Source organism: Microtus oregoni, unplaced genomic scaffold, assembly GCF_018167655.1.
Source record: "Microtus oregoni isolate MIOR12 unplaced genomic scaffold, Mior012 000080F_ref0000499, whole genome shotgun sequence".
Taxonomy (NCBI): Eukaryota; Metazoa; Chordata; class Mammalia; order Rodentia; family Cricetidae; genus Microtus; species Microtus oregoni.
Window position 1 is genome coordinate 264,813 of NW_024544538.1, and position 20,335 is coordinate 285,147.

General features: G+C 39.2%; 1 protein-coding gene across 1 annotated transcript in view; it reads right to left on the reverse strand.

Annotated features, from left to right (window-relative positions):
* Stk26 (serine/threonine kinase 26) overlaps window positions 1–20,335 on the reverse strand; it is a 55,321-nt gene that overhangs the window by 17,833 nt on the left and 17,153 nt on the right. The window contains exon 3 of the mRNA XM_041642880.1: window positions 5,786–6,016. Coding sequence (XP_041498814.1) covers window positions 5,786–6,016 — 231 coding nt within the window. The remainder of the gene's footprint in view (window positions 1–5,785; window positions 6,017–20,335) is intronic.

Genomic DNA, 20,335 nt, shown 5'->3' on the forward strand with positions numbered 1-20,335 from the left:
GGGTGGTAAAGACACTTGCTTGCAAGTCCAAAGACCTCAGTTTGATCTCCGAAATCTACATGGCAGAAGAAGAAAACTGACTCTCACAAGTCCTCTGACCTGCACATGCACACCATGGCATACACACACACACACACACACACACACACACACACACACACACACGAGGATTATTTATACTGTATACAAGTCAACACAAGTGGGTGGCCTACTCCAATAGCCTGTAACACTAACGACATAAACTAGAATGTAGAGTTGTAATTAGCCAGTCACAAAAGGGTCAGGATTGTGTGGTTCCATTGTATAAGGTACCTAGAGCAGTCAAGAGCAGAGAAGTAGGCCCTAGGATGGTGGATGCCAAGGAAGCTAGCTACAGGGAGTTATTATATCTTGGTACAGAATTTCAATTGGTAAACACATCCTAGAAATGAATAGTGGTGATGGTTGAACAACAGCACGAAAATGACACACTTAAAAATGGATACTGAGCATATCAACTACCCTCCAGGGCAGAGTCCATGGCAGAAATAGTTTGCCAGCACAAATTGGACTCCATGTTTTGTTTTTATTTTTATGAGAAAGAACATGAAGTTGGTTAGGGATAAGGAGGTGGGGGAGGAGTTATGGGAACAGGAGAAATATAAAAAATAAAAACATTATTAAAATGAACACAGAAAATGGCTAAAATAGTAAAGTTACATTATTCATTGCCATCATTTTAAAATGTAGCATGAACGAGTTTATAGAATTAATTAAATGGGAGAGTAGAGATAGCTTTATGAAGAATGGGGCCAGAAACTTTATGCCCTCCACAGGGTTCTGCTCCAGCTGTGAATCCTTTGTCCATAGCCCATGCTTCACAAAGTCATACCTCCAGGAGCTCAAATGCTGCTCCCCAGTGTTAGTGTTACTGCCCTCTATACACTCTAGTTTAAGCAGGGAAGAGGAAACAAACTTGAAACACACACGTGGAGCTGAGGAGGGAGGCTGAATGTTGAAGCTGACAGAATAAAGTGGATGAGATTGACTGGACAAATTATGCAAAATGAGATGAAGGCACATAGTAGCATTCAATAAATGCACGTCTGTTGAAAGATGGGGCTTCTTAGAGATGGGTTATGTTAAGCCTAAAATCATTTCATTTTGAGAAAAGGGCATTTTACAAAGGAGAAAGAAATGGACTTCAAGCTTTATAAGAAAACACCAAACACATTTTCAAATAAAAAAACTATTCCAGAGGCATTAAATATACTCTAGATAAAACCACAAAGTTTGATGAAAAAATAGCACGAAGACCATACAACTATAGATTTTGCTCTGGAACATTTCATTTCATTCACTCAAGTTTTTAAACAGATGCTGGTTGTAGTCTATACGGACCTATGGGAGGGACCACATTCCCTTAACATAAACAGAAATCTAAAGGCACTTTCAGCTGCAAATAAAGGCATGGCCCAAATTTCGTTCAATGCCTGAATGAGTTTCATTTAAAAATGACATTGAACTAACAAAATATTTAAAGATTCTAAAAGATTCTAGCACTATTAGGAGACCAAAAGGAAAGCCCGTGTACTCCTAGCACTCTGTCAAGAAACTGCAGTGAACGAAAACGAAAGGAAAACACTGTGGTCACACTGATGTGTTTGTCTGGTTGTTTTACTCTTGTTTTTAAAGCTGGAATCTACAGTGAGCTCAGTCAAAATGAATACCTAGTACATTTTTGCATGTCTGAAGGAAATCGCTACAACTGCACACAGTTTGAGAGAACATATAATTTTCTCTCAAATGCAGTCACTTTTTATCCTAGCTTACAGTAAAGTCACTTTTTACCCCAGCTTACAGTAAAGTCTTGGTTATGTATGGTAGCCAGTGTAAATCCCAGATCCTATGTTGCTCAACTAAGCCGACTCACAAACTCCACTGCCATCTAAAATGCATGGACAGCCCCCCCCAATACGTATCCAAATCAATTGACAAAGCCATTCCCTCATGATACTAACAGGATGTGGTCTCAAGTTACGCTGACTGCTTTAAACAGAACGCTGTTAGATTTGATGTGGTTTTAGTTTATAAAAAAAAAAATGCATGCCTATGCAATCACAATATGACAATATCAATGGAAAATAATGAGTTGGTTAATTTCAGTAAAATAGTTAGCCCACCATGGAAGTGAACAATAGTAATCCAAAAGCTACACAGGGTAAGCTCAGGAGGACCATGCGTTCGGGGCCAGCGTGGATTATACTTTTAGGCCTAGGATTTAGCTTAGTGCTAATAAACATCAACCATGTGCGCACACACACACACACACACACACACACACACACACACACACACGACTCAAAGAGGAAGTGACTCAAAATCAGATAAGAGTCCTACATTTTGTATGTATAGCCATTTACCCATAACTGTATTTATAGAGTTTATCATGAAAGAAAAAGGTTCCTCAAATACCCTTTTCCAGGACTTCCACTAATGATTAGTAAAGGAGATGAAAATATTTCAGTTTTATACATTAACAGATATTTTGGATATTAGTGTTCTACCAAGGAATGCTCTAAAGAATTCCACAGTCACTATGTGGGACCAAACAAAGCATTAGTTTGTACTTATTAACAGCTGGAGTAATTACTAGAAGACTAGTATGTAGCTCCTACTAGGCTAGGTTTGAAGGTAGTATTTTTGAAATGTAATCTCTTACAAATAGAAACCCACGCAACTGCAGCACATTCGTCTGTGGAAGAAGCATGAGTAAACAAAGGCTCCTAGTAACTACTGAAATCTTCACCGCCATGCTACTGCTGAGTTAGAACAAAGTATTAAAAAATATTTTAAATAGAGTCTATTGAATATTTTAAGCCAGCCACCGAAAATAGCTTATCTGATCTAGGTGCCTAAAAATAACAAGGGTTCAGGTTTGCTCTAGAGAGAGTCTGGAATTACCAGTACTCAATCCAGAATGAGCAATAATACATATGACCAGAAAATTCCCAGAGCTGCCTACAACAAAGCCCACTGTAGGAATTAGGGGGAGAACGCACAGGCACTGAGATGGAACAATCACTCCAAAGCATTCCATACAACTAGATGAACTTCTAAGTTAGATATTTTAGGGATGAATATGAAAGCAAATACTATGCTACAAAAAACAGAAGTTTTCGTATGTAGTAAAATATGATGACAGCTAACTCGTAGGAGTAAATGCTGAAATTAGATGGAATTTTCCGTTCTCATCACCTCTTCCTTGAGGCACCTTCTTCAAGTTATTCTTGATGAAAAATACACAAGTAAGCACTTGCTTATTTGCACTTATTAATATGTAGCTTTTGTTTGATTTTAATTTTTGCAGTCCTGTGAATGGAACCCAGTAAGACAAGCATGCTAGGCAAACTCCCAGTCAATGAGCTACACTCCTGCCCATTTCATCTGTAATCTGCTATATGTAGACACTCAGTATTATATGGTATGATAAGTATCCATATACTTTTATCATAAAATTTGTACTTTTTATGTAATGCTGGACTGAGTGCTCTCTGGCTACAGGAGTACGCTATTCATTTTACATCTCCAGCACCTGGTACCCCGTATGACACAGTGTCTAGCTGTTGAATGACTCTAGAGCAAATTCACTCCCTATTCAATCTAATGTATGCAATATGTTAGTAAAATAAGTTTTTCAAAGTCAGTAAAATTGATGATTCATATCAATATAAGCTAATATAAATACATAAAGATCAAGGAAGCAATGACACTTAGGTCACCAAGATGGAGGCATAGAAGACACCAGTCTTCACCTCTCTCTCTTTCGTGCTCTCTCTCTCTCTTTCGTTCTCTCTCTCTCTCTTTCGTTCTCTCTCTCTCTCTCTCTCTCTCACACACACACACACACACACACAAACACATGCACAAACACATGCACGCATGCACGCACACATAATGGGTGCACACGGTGGGATGGAAGGAGAGAAGATGAGAGAGAACATACCCACAAACTAAAATAACTCACTAGCCCTAACTGTAGCAGCACAGGAGACACAAAGGCAGCAGGATCTCTCCCCAGAAAGGGTCACTGGCATACCTGTGCAGCTGAGAGATGACCATGAATGAAAAAGAAAGAGGAAGGCTATCAATATCGCCATGCAGTAGGAACCACCGCGGCCCCAAATGAACTATTCCAGAAGAAACTGACATCGTAACTGCTGAAGTGATCAGCAGCTAGTCTTCCTAGGGAGCTCCAGGGAGGGCAGGCACAGTAACCCAACCTTGCTCATGAAGCAAAAAAGCTGTTGAGACACTGGGAAAAGGACCCTCCGTTCTCCCAAACCATGCCAGTTCCTCAGCCTTGGATTAATGGCTGCTCTATGAGGGTCCACAGTCCAGACCTGGGTTCTGTAGCTGTTCTAGATCGAACCACATGTCACTGCCAGGTGGGGTCACTGCCTCAGACCCCTAGTTCACACTCAGGTGAAACTAAAATTTCTCTGTGTGCACCTGGGCTGCACACACTAACTCGCCTGGTGGCCACAAGGGAAAGCAAGCACTCTGGAGGCTAGATGTCTCAATGGCTACATTGTCTTCACCATATCTCCGACAACCCAGGCACCACCATACCAAACCGGAAATCTTTCTGCACGTGCCTGTGCTCCAGACAAGCACTCCTGTCTCTAACGCAAAGTTATGCCGCTGTGGCAGTAAAGCCATGCAGTGAATCCATTATACCATGGCAACGTAGCCACCCACAACTCAAAGATTTTATACTGCCGCCATAGCAATCTGGCTCATACTGGGCTGGATGTAGTTTCTTTTCTTTCTTGTTTATTTATCTCTTGCTTATTTTATTTCTTTTTAGTTTTTGACAATAAGAAAAGAATTTATTTATTAAAGAATGCATCTGTGAGTCACTGGATTAATGAACGCACTTGACATCTATGGCTTTGGGGTAGAACACATTATTCTAGGTGGGATGGGAAGTGTCTCTGCAAATATTGCACCATCTTATGTGAATGAAGGATTTGATCACATGGATCTTAGTGTTGTGGAGGAAGAAATAAAGAACCTGGGGATGGTTCAGGTAAACTATACTATGTGCTTAGTATGCATCATAAGCTGGACTAAAGGATATAAAAACGGGGACATGTTCAGCTAAACGTCAATGAGTTCACAACCTGGTGAAAGGAATGCATAAGTAACAACCATAACTCAATACTATCTATATGCTCCCTCCACTCTGAGAAAGATTAGACTATTACATGTGGAAAGCCAGGGGTACAGCTTTTATGTGGCAATGTGGCCTAAAGACCAGAGACCTTTTTCCTCTTCCCCTATACCAAAAGTTCAGGAATGGAAGAGAGCAGCTGCGCTCTGGAGTACTTTTTAAGAAGCGGCTGTTAACTCTAACAATGGTTCAGTTGACACCACAAATGGAGCTAATTCTGCCTAGACGGTAAAGATTACCAAATCCTAATTTAAGTCCCTGCCTTCTGAGTTGGGTGTGGCGGTGCACACCTTTAATACTAGCAGGCAGATTTCTATGAGATCAAGGCCGGCCTGTTCTGTCTACATGGTGAGTTCCTGGAGAGTCAGACTACACAGCGAGACCCTGTCTCACAAAAAAAAGGGTAAAAAAGATACTGCCTCTTAAAATTAAAATGAAAAGAAAGCAAAAAATATATAATGAAAACACCTTATGAAATAATATAGCATGAACACATTATGAAATAATATAATATAATATAATATAATATAATATAATATAATATAATATAATATATAATGAGCACATTACCTTTAAATAGGACCCATAGTATTTCGTTACATATGAGCTGTCGCACTGACTCAGAACAGTTATTTCTTGTTGAATGTCTTCTATTTCATCTTCGGCTTCCTCAAGGTCAATGATTTTAATTGCAACCACTTGCTGGGTACGGTTGTCGATTCCTTTGAAAACTTCTCCAAAGGAGCCTTTTCCAATGCGCTCTAATTTTGTGAACAGTTCTTCTGGATCCGCTATATTATTCTAAGGGGAAGAAAGCAGAGAGGAAACACAAAAGCTTTGAATCAATTTTTCTTTTCGGTTTATTTTTATTTTACGTGTGTTTATTTTTATTCGCCTGCAGGTATGTAAGTGTAGCACACGTGTGCCTGGTACCTATGGAGAACTGAACAGAGGATTTGATTCCCCACAACTGGAGTTAATGACAGTTGTGAGCTGTCATGTGGGTGCTGTGAATTGAACCCGGGTCCTCAGCAAGAAGAGCCAGTGCTCGTAACCACTACGCCATCTCTCCGGCTGCATGAATCAAACTTTCTAAATCGAGAAAGATGAATCAGATTAAATATAGACTACTTTATGGAAGTTTTCATTTTTTTATCCCCCCAATATATATCAAATGTTGCTAAGGTGGTAGAGAAGAAGGAATTGTTATATACAGTTAACAGGAAAGTGAATGAGTATAACCACTATAGAGAATAGTAGGGACAGAAAATCAAAAAGAGACCTACCATTTGATCCAGGTATCACACATTAGAGTTTGTCTTTTGAGGAAAAGAAGTAACTGTCTCAGAGACATGTGCACCCTCATGCTTTTTCACAATAGTTAGGCAGTACTCACAATAACTAAGATAGGAAATTATTCTAGGGACCATCAAGAGATGACTAGATATGAAAAATGTGACGTATAGACACATGCACACAAATAAAATACTATTCAGCTATCAAAAGGTTAGTATAGTATCCTTTATAGGAAAATGGAAGGAGGTAGAAGGTGTTACGTAAAGTGAGACAGTTGCAAAAAGACCGATTCTCCACACACTTTTACGTAAGTATGCTTTGAGAAGGCAATTGGAATATGTAATAATGATTACTTAAGGTTCGGGAGTGTGGGAGGAGAGCATGGGGGGAGGTTGGAGGACAGGTAACCAAACACAGCAGAGAGGAGTTTATAAGTTCCAGTATTCAGAATGTGTGTGCAGGGAGTATAGCTCACAGTAAGCTCATACATTCTATGAATAAGAACTCAAACACAAGGTAATGATAAATAGATAGGAATGTCATTCACTTGATATGCTCTGCACATAAAGTATACACATGAAATACCGTACCATACCACATAAATATGTACTACTGTTATGTATCTTTGATTTTTTATGTTTAAGGAGGTATCAATATTAACTGCCCCAGGTGATTCTTACACACTGTTCTTTGTGGATTGAATTATCACATCATGTATATAATTACAATAATTTTAAAGAAAAATATAAAATAATTTTTCAAGTCATCTTACAGAAGGGAGCTAGACTTAAACAAAATACAATCTAGAACTAAGCATAAATATGTCCATTAGCAAAACCTAAATGCATAAATGTACTGACCTTTCTTAATACAGAGATAGCTTTGCCTAAAAAGATGCAAAATTTGTCCCATGATGTACTCACTCATATTTGGTTTCTAGACATAAATAAAGGACATTGAGCTTATAATTCGCGATCCTAGAGAAGCTAAATAAGAAGGTGAATCCAAAGACAAACATATAGGCATCCTCCTAAATATTAACCTTCATCAGGCGATGAAAGGAGACAGAGACCCACATTGGAGCACCGGACAGAAATCTCAAGGTCCAAATCAGGAGCAGAAGGAGAGAGAGCACGAGCAAGGAACTCAGGACCGCGAGGGGTGCACCCACACACTGAGACAATGGGGATGTTCTATCGGGAACTCACCAAGGCCAGCTGACCTGGGTCTGAAAAAGCCTGGGATAAAACCGGACTTGCTGAACATAGTGGACAATGAGGACTACTGAGAACTCAAGAACAATGGCAATGAGTTTTTGATCCTACTGCACGCACTGGCTTTGGGGGAGCCTAGGCAGTTTAGACGCTCACCTTACTAGACCTGGATGGAGGTGGGTGGTCCTTGGACTTCCCACAGGTCAGGGAACCCTGATTGGTCTTTGGGCTGATGAGGGAGGGGGACTTGATCGGGGGAGGGGGAGGGAAATGGGAGGCGGTGGCGGGGAGGAGGCAGAAATCCTTAATAAATAAATAAATTAAAAAAATTGTCCTATGAGATAACCATTCTATATTCTTATTGCTATGGCTAAAGAGACCAAGTTGAAAAGGAAGATTTTCAAACCTTTCAAACAGAACATTATTAAAGTATACTTGAGGGGCCTGTTAGTCCAAAACTTTACTTTGAGCTTCTTCAAAACCTAAAAGGATACTACCTAGTTCTAGTCACTCCATCAAATTTGCCAACTAAACCTAAGCCTACTGTGAGTTCATTTACTCTATGTTCCTTTGCTATAATTTCCCCAAGCTTCATCTCAACATGGATTTCAGGAGACAGTTAGAGTCTGCATATCCTTTGTGTGTCACTTCATTAGACAAAGAAGCAGCTGAAGCTTTCCTATCAAGTGCTTTGTCTTGAACTTCTCTTTGTCATTTTACCCAAAAATAAAGCTAAGCACATGATCTATCGACCTTCTAGTCTTCACATATTCTCCTCGATGAGGTTTAATTTTCTTTTTCTGGGAGATGCACTTTCCATTTAGGAGTATTTTTCTCCATTTCAAGATTAGTGTGAGTCCCTACCTACCTTTAGTGACCATGTCCAATGTGCATCTCTACATGGAACCAACCAATACACCTGGAAATTCCCATAGGGCTTCTCGAAGGAGTTGTAACACAGTTCTAAGTGGCTATAAGTGATGCCCCAAAGCTCACATTTTGTTAGTACTTCTTCCCAACAACTCGATTGCCACCATTACAGATTCTTTGGAGCGACCATTACAGATTCTTTGGAGCACGGGTGCTTTCTCTTATTTGCAGTTTGGTTTGGTTTGTGGTTGTTCCCACCCATTGCCGAGGCTGCCCTGGAATTGGTGATTCTCTGTCTCGGACCTCTTGAGTGTTGGGATTAGAGGTGTGAACAACTGGGCACTACTCCTTTGGAGTAGCCTTTTGCCAGCACCGTGCTGTGATTACTACCACATGTATGGTGGCTAGCCCACAGCTACCTCCTCCTAGTTTGTGTGATAATTTTTCTCATTGTAGTAGCTTATGCTGAAAATAGTCAAGAAATAATCTGCGGATGATTTCACCTCACTATAATTTCTTAAACGTAGAGAACTTAGAAAAAGATTTGATGTCAAGTTTTTGCTTTCTTTCTTTTAGGTGTATATGGGTACATGTATGTGAATGAGTGTGAAGGTTCACATTTGACTATAGGTACATGTGCATGTGTGTGTGCTTGCATGGGAAGGCTAGAGGTCAACCTTGGGTGTCAGTCTTCATCAACTGCCCAAATTGTTTTGTGTTTTTAAGTTTAAAAATATTATTATTATTATTATTATTATTATTATTATTTGGTGCAAGTGCCACAGTGCATATGTGTAAACACATCCTTTGTAGAGTAGTCTCTCCTTTCATTTTTATGTGACTTCCAAGGACTGAACTGAGATCACCAGGCTTATGTGACAAGCATCTCACCTTGTTGAGCCACCTCACTGTTCCCTACCTTGTATTTTAAGTCTCTCTGCTGGGTGTTGTGGCGCACCCCTTTAATGCCAGCACTCAGGAGGCAGAGGCAGGCAGATCTTTGTGAGTTCAAGGCCAGCCTGTTTCGAAAAAAAACAACAACAACAACAAAAAAAAAAATCCAAATAACCAAACATGGTCTCTTACTGGAACATGAGGCTCATCTAGTAGGCTAGGCAGTCTGGCCAGCAAAGCCCCAAGAATCTGTCTGCCTGTCTCTACCTCCCCAGCACAATGATAACAAGTATGTGCATACCTCACCCACCTCACCCCAGTTCTGGGGATCGAACTCGGGTCCTCATGTTTGCCAGCACTGCAGTGCAAGCACTTTAATGAAGCTGTCTTCCCAACCCCTTGAGTTTTTTTTTAATATACTTGCAAAAGAAATCTGAACTTTGGAAAACACAGTCTTGATTACATATTGGATGTACTGTCTAATAATACATTCTGAGGAGTATACTATAACTAACTTCCTAATAAGAACTTAATAAGAAACAGAAATTAAATTCTACTTTTCTTAATTGGTGTTTTAAAGGGCTTTAAGTGGAGCTATTAACCCTAGGGAGGACACAGCTGTTCACTGCTTTCTGTAATAAATGGGCTCCTGAAAATATGTAAATCACAGATTTAAAAACCAAGTCACACTTCACATGTTACGGAGGCTATGAAGTGAATCCTAACTTATCAATATAGCTTAAGAATTTCAACTGAGGAACAGCAAGTTGGAGATAGAAAGACAGAGCCGTCATTTACAGAGTAATTCTACTTCAACTCTAATTCTGGGCTTACGAGTTCTGCAAAACTTTGACTTTCAGAGTAGAAGAAATCTGAAACAAAGAGTTTTCTCTACTGTAACCTCCCTCTCCTAACTATCTGGAGGGTAGAAACCTTTGTCTCACTGCCAGTTCCTGAATCTTTGATAAATAACACCCAATTTCTAAATTTCTCTTTATTCATTCTTCAGGTGAGGGGTATCTAGGTTGTTCCCAGGTTCTGGCTATTACAAATAATGCTGCTATGAACATAGTTGAGCAAGTGTCCTTGTGGTGTGATTGAGCATCCTTTGGGTATATGCGTAAGAGTGGTATCGCTGGATCTTGAGGTAGATTGAGTCTCAATTTTCTGAGAAATCGCTACATTGATTTCCAAGCATACAAGGACAGATTTCCTTCTTGACAATTTGCTTGGTTTTGTTTTCATTATCATCGTTTTCTCTTCATCTTTCTTTCTTTCTTTCTTTCTTTCTTTCTTTCTTTCTTTCTTTCTTTCTTTCTTTCTTTCTTTCTTTCTTCATTCTTACTTTCACAGAGGCCTTTCTCTATAGTTGTTTTCTTTTTCTTCTTTCTTTCCTTCTTTTTCTTTCCTAGATAGACGTTTGCCATGTTATTCTGATCAGGATGGGAATCTCTGTTTCCCAAGATGTCCTCCATTTACAGGGATCCTGCTGCCTCAGCCCGCTGAGAGTTGAGACTGTGGGAGCAGGCAATCATATCCAACTCTTTCTTGTATTTAGAATGAAGGCAAAGTCAAATAAATAAATGGCAAGCATTTAAAGCAATGCAATGAAAACCCACCTTCCCAGTGATATGTGGAAGAAGGCCTTTTGAATTCCCAAGTTATAGAGACAGAGGGCTAGTACAATTTGGAAAAGCTTTTGGATTGTGCTCCAATCTTGGCTATACACCATGATCAACTGTATAGCCTTAAAAAATGTAGACACCTAGGACACATCCCAGAGCTTCTGATTCAGAGTGCCTGAGACTAGGACTTTGCCATCAATTTATATATTTTTTAAGTATCCTAAATGATTCCTGCAAAGACACTTTGGCATGAGTCTTGAGATCAGAATTTGGGAACTACTGAGCACAAAGAAGTGAAGCTTACATCACTGGGTACAGAGAACTCATTGTCCCTAGTTTTTTGGGTCAGCATATAGGCCTCATCAACTTATGCACACTAAAGGGAACAACTCAGAGATTAAAACTGAGGAGGTTTGTGTGTAACTCAACAATAGATTTTTTAGCATGTGTACTGGGGCTCTATCTTCACCACCATAATAAAACAAAAACAAAAGCAAGAGCACTGTGTTGCTTACATGCATGTACCTAGACTTTAAAATGAAGTCTGAAACACTTCTCAAAAATCAGTACTTTTCCCTCAGGACTACCAACATCAAAGCGTTTGTCCATCACAGATCCTCATTTTCCTGTAATTCTTCTCAAACATCATTTTTATTTGACATCGTCTCTGGGGTGCACAGTAATTTGATTTGTAACTGATGATATAGTATTTGCGTTAAAAATCCAACAATGAGGAATAAAAATCTTGATCTAGAAGGCAGTAGAAAATAGCTCCAATTTGTTAAAGAGGGACACTGACAATGGGTGCAGAAAAAAAAAACTGTAGAAATAATTAGAAATATTCTTGGCGCCCTAGCAGAACAGAAATCTAGAAGGAAAAAAAAGAAAAAAAAATCAAATATTATCTACGTCTTTGAATATGCAGTGGCTAATACGAGGTAGTTAAGTAAGACTGCCATTACGAGGAAAAGAGTGAAATCATAAGAAGTTTAAGTAAAGTGAGTAGATTTCTCAGTTGTGGGGTAGGAATGGCTAAGTTTGGGTGTTTTAAAGAGTCTTCAATAACCAGACTGAGGAAGGCCGACCACCTAAGGCAGTGGTTCTCAACCTGGGGGTCCTAATCCCGCTGTGGTAGCCTTGAGATTATGATTTGTAACAGTAGCAAAATTACAATTATGATGTAGCCACATAATGATTTTATGGTTGGAGTCAGCACAACATGAGGACCTGTATTACAGGGTCACAACATTAGGAAGGTTGAGAGGTTGAGAGGTTTGGCATTGGTCTCCCCAATAGGATGATAAATAAAGACACCTTTTATTGCCTTAAAACCCAAGTGGCATGCAGCCAACAGGGGCGTCTATGTTTACAGCACCTAACAATATGCTAAAGCCCAACAATGCACAGTTACTAGATGATTCCTTCTAAGTTAAAAATGACGGGCTTTTCTGGATTACTCTCATGTCTATTGCTGCTACCTGTCACCTAACAAGCAAAGTGCACAGAAATAAAAATCAGTCTCCACTGCCTTTGTGAGCCTTCAATTAAATTACTATTCCCTCATGTTAAAATGTTTCACTTTCTCTCTGAGCATTGTGAAAGAAAAAAGTTCCCAGTGGATTTCCTATACAAGACACTGATAAGAACTGGCTGCAAATGATCAGGCAGAGGCCTCATAGATCACCATCTTTTGCCAGGACTGAACATATGCAAATACAACTGGCTTGTGCTTCAGTCCCAGGCTTTTCAGGCCAACAGGAAATGCAAAGGTCACAAAACCTTACCTCTTACCACTGCTATCTACACCGCCGGGGGGGATTGTGGTGCGCCTGCTGTGTCCTAAACTACTGTCTGAGGTGTGGCAGCGATAGAGGCCAAGGGCTAAACATAATCCTGGGATTAAAAGAATGAGAAGACCTTTGAGATAAATAGGAGGTTAGCCAGACGCCTTAGCCAAAACCTTTCTGTAGCACAACAAACCACAGCCTAGATGGATGGGAAATTGTTAAGTACACAAGATGTTTTGCTAGTGGCAAAGGTCAAACTTAAATCCAGAGTTCCTGATTATTAAGTCCAAAGTTTTCTTTCTACAGCTTGAATTTACATGAAACTTAAACAGTATTCCCTTTTTGCCATAAAGCCAAAAATTATTTCCACTATAAATAGACCAAACAAGTGGCCAATGTCAGTTTTCTAATAACTCATCATTTCAAGAGATTAAAAAAATTAAACAAAAAAGTTTTCAAATTTTAACACAGAAATTTCATATTATAAATTTTTATTTTAAATGTATTGATAAAATTACACATTTATCATGGATTTATAATGTTTTAAAGCATATATGTTTTAGAATGATTAAATCTATATAATGAACATGCGCCACCTCCCACAGACATAATTTCTGTACCAAGAACATGTAATATCTACTTGACAACTTTCAAGACTACAATGTATAGTTGATAACTTGAGTCAATATTGTAATTTAAAAAAACTCATGGAAGAAGTCATGCCATACAACGGGCTCAGATAGGAGGTTTGTTGGAAGAAGAAAGAGAAGGGGCAGAGAGGCTGGCAGAGAGGGGGCCAGAGACTGGTCCTTGGGGACAAGAATAGCAGAAGAGAAAAAGAGAGAGAAAGAAACAGAGAAAAAGAGATGGGAGGTGGGCAGGGCCCTTTTAAAAGGGACACAGTGAGTGCACAGGAGGTGGTCTTAATGGCCACAGCTGAGGATGGATCCTGTCAGGACCCCCAGGGAGGGCCAGTACAGACGCCTGATCCTAACAGTCAACACACTCTATAAGAGATCTCATAAACTTATTCATTATAGCTAACTAAAATTTTGTAGCCTTTCATCAATTACAGTGATGATTTCAAAACATCACTGCATTGCAAAGCCTAGAGGACATTAATGAAATAAGCTAAAGACAAAAGTACCTCATTCATGTGTGGAACTTTAAAAAACTGATCTCACAGAATCAGTGTGTAGAGGAATGGTTACTGGGGACTGGGTCAGTTGGTGAGGGTAGAGCTAGATATCAAGGAGACATTGCTAATAATATAAATTCTTATTATATTAATCTCTGAACCAATCTGCAGTACCCTGACCAACTCCTGTACATATATGCAGCTACCATATGTTTCGATTTAGAATCTATAAAAAAAAAAGGGATGATCCCATAATCTTGACTTTCCATCAAGGTTACTACACTTGGTTGCTTTTTTCCCATGGCAATAATGAGGCTGAAAGCAGCTAACCTCCAGAGTGTGGAGGCAAAGGTGACAGTCTCTCTCATGACTCCCCTAGGATCCAATGTCAGCATGCCAACAGCTCCAATCAGTGACTTACTGCAGATTTCAGCTCAGTTCGTAAACAATCCCCACACACTGATGAATTGATCCAAGATTAAAATATTTACTATCAATTATTAAGCTGGTGCTAAGTACTGTGTAGGTCTAGAATGGTCTAAATGACTGTGGAAGTTTTCAGATCACTTCAGTAACGAGAAAGCGTAAACAAACTCTCCATAAATTTTGTTAAACTCTTGAAGAGTGTGCTGTGCACAACCTCAGGATCGTATTACAAGGATCTGATAAAATTTTATGGAAACCTTAAGAGATTTCCGTGATTTATATTTCTGAAGTAAAATACTTAGCCTGACTATATTTTACGTATGACAGCATAAGAACTGAGATCAAAATTAAGTATGTTTCTAATTAAACACAAGGAATTTGGCTCGAGGTCAGATTCCTTTAGGTGGCCAGTTGCTTCAGTTTGCATTTCCACATTTATAAGACTTCAAAATATTTATGTAGGTATATAAAGAAAATGGTCTTAGTTTATCTATTTTTATAGTGTACTTACATTTTTATGTCTCTCTCAAAGGATATTAAACTGGCCTCTGCACAATAACGCAGGGCTCCAGTCACCATCTTTCCCGGGTGTGCAACGAGATAAACGGAATGTAGTGAGAAATGCGGCTCCAACAACTCCGAGCTTCCCCGTGGCCATTAGAAAGCATTTAATCATTCACAGGCCAGTCCCTTTCTTTGTACACCCACTTAAAAGCCAGTGTAGAGATGGATGAGGCCAGCACGGAAACCTTGGTCTTAGTGGCAAGGCATGGAGTCAGAGGTCTTGAGCAGCCTTGTTTGGTACTCTTAAGGAAGCACTAACTTTCAGCCATTCTGTGCTTAGCACCAAGAAAAATGTGTTCATAAAGCAGAAATACAATTAAATTCTCAAGTACTTTTTCATCCCCCTTTGATTTTATTTTTCCCATTTTTAAGTACAAAACTAGTGAGGATGCAATACATTGGTAAAGGGTAACTTCATGAAAATTGTTAAAAAAAAAAAAAAGCTCTTCACATAGTTGCATGCATACCACAGCAGTTCGAGGAGTTTCCCGTGATTCGTAACTCTGAGTCTACTTTATCTTTTAAGAACAAAAGAATAATTGATATTATTCTTTCATCTTGATTCCGCCTACTCAAGAGAGGATAGGAAAGAGAAGAGCTTCCTCTACCCGTAACTTGCATTCTGCTCTTTCCCCAGGGCTCAGATCACAAAAAAGAAAAGTGAGTGGGACACACATTCAGAGATGTGAAAAACGAGCTTCTTTACATATGTTTGTGAGACAGATCAATTTGCGAAGGTGGGGGGAGGAAGAATGAAACCCTGTAGTCTCCTGTCACGTTTCCATGTGTTTTCAAAGAAAGATGAAATGCAGAAATAATGAGCATACTTATCCCACCTCTGAGTTGCTCACACAGGAAGCAGAGCCAAGAAGCAGCACTTTTATTCACTCTGTTTCCCAGATAGAGCGGTCTCTACGTCCCTGTTATTCTAATGGACATGTCTCAGATTATTTTGTCCAGCCAAGTTAATCATCTGTGGGCCTAAAGTGGTTGTAAATGAAAGGAAATAACTAATTTTGTCTTTTTTACGAACTGTGGGATCCAGAGGTCTTGAGACCTTTAATTATAGCCATGGGTAAGGGGAAAGAGGGATCCTGCAAACAATCACATTCTTTTCTCGATAAACCCAAAGCCAAGGCTATCATCACAAGAAACGCTGGATGCAAATTCCATTGCATCATTTAGCTCATTTCTCTCTGACCTTAAATCCATTCTGAAGGAAAAGGGAGGTCTGGGGTCTCCTAGCATTCTAGAGGTAAAGAGAGCAGTGAGGTCAGGCAAAATTGCCTTAATTTTGCTTATCCTGCAAATTACAAGACATCCACAATTAAATGTCAGCTTGTCCATCTGTCTGGTGAGGAAGAGTGGGTGGATTCAGTGAGCTTTAGATTCCGTACTGTTCAGATGCTGGGTAGCTGTGAAGTATTAGAAGTTAAGTTCCTTTGTTTTCCCTTTCTCACTAACAGTCACCAACCCTGGTTTCTAAACACAAGTAAGGAAGGGATGAACTGGCATTAATCACATAGTAGTACATAGTGAGTGAAATGAAAAGCTTGCACTACTATGTGCCAGTAAGAAGATCAGCATCGCTAGCCAACTGTACCAAAGTCCCAACTCTCGAGCAGAACAGTGATGCAGACCTCAGAGCTAAGGATAGAGAAATGGCAATACAGTTAATCACTATGCATACTGACCTCTGCCCCTCACCATTGTATATAAATGTCCCCAAAGACTTCAAGACATCCAGGACTGGAACAGATATAGGACCTAAAAGTAACTTCTCTCCAAAAGGATTCAGAAAGGTAACACAGCTATACTGAACAGAAATAGAACAGTAACAGCCAACAAAACCAAGCACCAAGGCGAAAGTTCCAGAGATAGTTTACCATATCTCAAGGCCAGTGTTTCCTGAAGATAGTAGCTTAGACGTACCAATTTCACTGCAATGCTCCAGTAGCCTATGGTTCTACTTTCTTAGTTTTGAGGCTTTGAACCATGCAGTTTTCTCAATGAACAATATCCTGTCTTTCTTCTGTTTCTGGATATCACCTATCTTTTTCAAAGACAATACTTTCTCCCAACACACAATTTCCGAGCGGAAGCTACTGTTTCATCCTCTGTCCGCTTGTAGCCTTTCTTCGTGCCTCAATTAGCACATGCATTGTATTCTGCTTGCATTCTCTTCCATTGCCACGACCTTTTGATTTCATCCCTAAGTTAATTTAAAGGGTAGGGCTCTCTTTCCCTTGGTACCAGCTATGCTTCACTGGACCCCAGGACAATAGTTTATACGTTGTAGTCCTTGGCTGTTTACAAAGTGTTTCATTTAAGGACCACCTAGGGGAGAAATCCTTGGCATCAGGTTATTGTCTCATTTGCAGTTGGATTGCTGGTTTGGTACAAGGGAGATTACAATTAATAAGCTGAAGGGTGTTAAAATAGACATGGAATTTTCTGGTAATCCTTGCGCTCATATATGATTAACTTTTCTCTAAAGGTTAAGATTTTTCTTCAGTGGGAGACATCATTAGACTTGGAAAAGAGCAGTTTGGAAAACAGTCTGAATCTACAGCCAGGAAAGAGTTGGGAGTAGCCACAAACACCAGGGTTCCTATCAGTAGAATACACAAATCTGATTCTGTGAGCCCATCTGCAGTAGCTCACGACTCCTGCATGGCCTGGGGCTGTCTTGCCATTTTATACTGTAATGTAAAGATTAGAGGCTTCAAGACCCAGGACTTGGTTTATCACTGTGCTGTGCATCTCTTCTAATTAAGCCCAGCTAAACACATAAAAATACACAATTCAGCCAGGGTCAGGCTGAATCATGAGCATTAATGTTAAAATGAAAGGGATTATTACTGACTAGACAGGATGTTACATAAATATAGCCTGGGATTGATAATAAGCCCTAACTATGAAATATTCATTCAGAAAGGAGGAAAAGGCCACACAGTGAAAGAAAGACAGGGATTCTGTTAATATATAAATGGTCAAATAGATAGCCTGATATATTCAGGCTATTATTTCATCAAACCCACATAGGGCTCTTTAAAGTGATGGACAATGAGAGACTCATTCTGTCATCCATATCAGAGTTAAATAAAAGGATGTCATTGTAGTACTTCCAGAGATGGGCACCTTTGCTCAGCACCGAGGGCAGCAGCCCGTCAGAGCAGACATTGAGCTGTCCCCAGTAATGTTATGATGAATCTTTAGCACACTTATTAAAATGCATTGAATTAAAACAAAATTGATTTGCTCATGCCCTGGCTTCCTTTTAGATACAGAATTCCAATTAAAATCAATAGGTTTGAAGCTTGTAAGCACGGCACTAAATTATTAACACCGTCAGTTTCTTTAGAAAATTAACACTGATTGAAAAAGTGGAATTTTGCGTAGACTTACCTTTTCATTCTTAATGAAAAAGTGCCATAAAATAATTCCCTACCAACATTTTCTTCCTTAATCAAATCTATCCTTGGAATGAATTTAATCAAAAAGTATTTGCAAGGAGTTGCCCAAAGGAATCTTACGACTCAGGAAAATGATCTCTTGGGTCCTGCTGGCTTTAACATTCTACAATCACAAGAAATGATGTTGATGGCACGAGGACATCAACAACAAATGATTTTAATCATGGGCAACACTACTAATGAGTCGAGGGGTGATTATAGTAAACTAAAATAGAATAGTCTTACAATATGGTAGACAATTTATTTTCACTTCTCGAAAGTTAAAAATACTACTGAAGCCTCTGTATATATAAGTTTAGAGTGGATGCCATAGTTTTTTTTTTTTTTTTGTTTTTTTTTTTTTTTTTTTTGGTTTTTTGAGACAGGGTTTCTCTGTGGTTTTTTTGGAGCCTGTCCTGGAACTAGCTCTTGTAGACCAGGCTGGTCTCAAACTCACAAAGATCCGCCTGCCTCTGCCTCCCGAGTGCTGGGATTAAAGGCGTACGCCACCACCGCCCGGCTTGCCTCCATAGGTTTTACATACATATATCTATATGTAGATATATAAGTAGAACAATAATGATTACAGAAGAAGAGAACATGAATTTGGGGAGAATGTGAGATGACATTGCAGGAGTTGGATGAGGAGGGTATGAATATGATGAAGATACATGGAGCTCATACATGAAATTTCCAAAAAACAATAAAAATGTTTTTGAAAAAGAATACACTCAGAAACCAAGTAAAAAAAATTGGCTATGCCTGAAAATCCATGCTAAGAACTAGTACAGCTGAACTAAACATGTGTGCACTTAGCACGTCATGTATGTAACATGTATAAGTCGTTGCTTTATGGGGACAGGGCTGGCTGGATGCCAGCATCCTCTCTAATGGTGACTTTATTATTGTCATTTCCTCGACATATGGAATGACATTGATTAAGAAAAATATTAAACATCTTCCCAAAGAAGGGAGCTAGGAAAGCTCTTCTACCTTTTCTTTTAAATTAATCTCCTCTGGAAGTTCAGCAACATTTCCTGAACTGAAAATTTTCAAACCTACCTTAATCCCACTCAAAACCCCCGTTGTTATCCCAGTTATCTTTAGCATTTCGGGCATCAAATGTCTCTCCCTACAGGTACGGATTCACCAGTGTTTAAACTCTTTGGTCTTGTTGACATAACCAAAATTGATACCTATTGCCAAAGCACAATTTAAATCTGTGGATAGATTAAATGCCAAAATAAAAGGGAAAATATCACTAAGTTCTGATTTACATAATAATGAGCTAATTTTTAAAAAAATGTTTTACAAATATTATAAGCAAGAAGTTGCTTCCGTGTTTTCTCTACAAATATGACTTATATATACTAATGTAAATGCGAGCCATTTTATGTTTGGAAACTTGTAGTCCTTGTCTATCTGACAATCAATCCAACAGAACTGTCATTTTCCAATTAGAATAAACAATAGCCAGTGCCTAAGGTTTATATGCACAGGAATCAAAATTTCTCCCTTCAGAAACTGCCATACGCTCTATTTATAGCTTTTGAAAAGGGGCAAGATTTGAAAACAGACATGAGCATTGAAAAGCACTTGCCCTTTTGGTTTCATCGTGAGTTTCTAGGTGGGAGGATGGTGCAGTGGGTTTTCACAAACGAGTGGTCCCAGGTTGAACGCAGATGATCAAGCCCCTTAATCAGTTCTTATCTTGCTGTCATCGACATAATCTTGAAGGCTGACTCAAAGCAATTAAAATGCTTTCAGATAGGCGATTTCCAATTTTAGCTGAATTTCAGCTTCTCACTTTGGAGCCCTAGCCAGAAAATGCCATTCACCAAGGAAATCTCA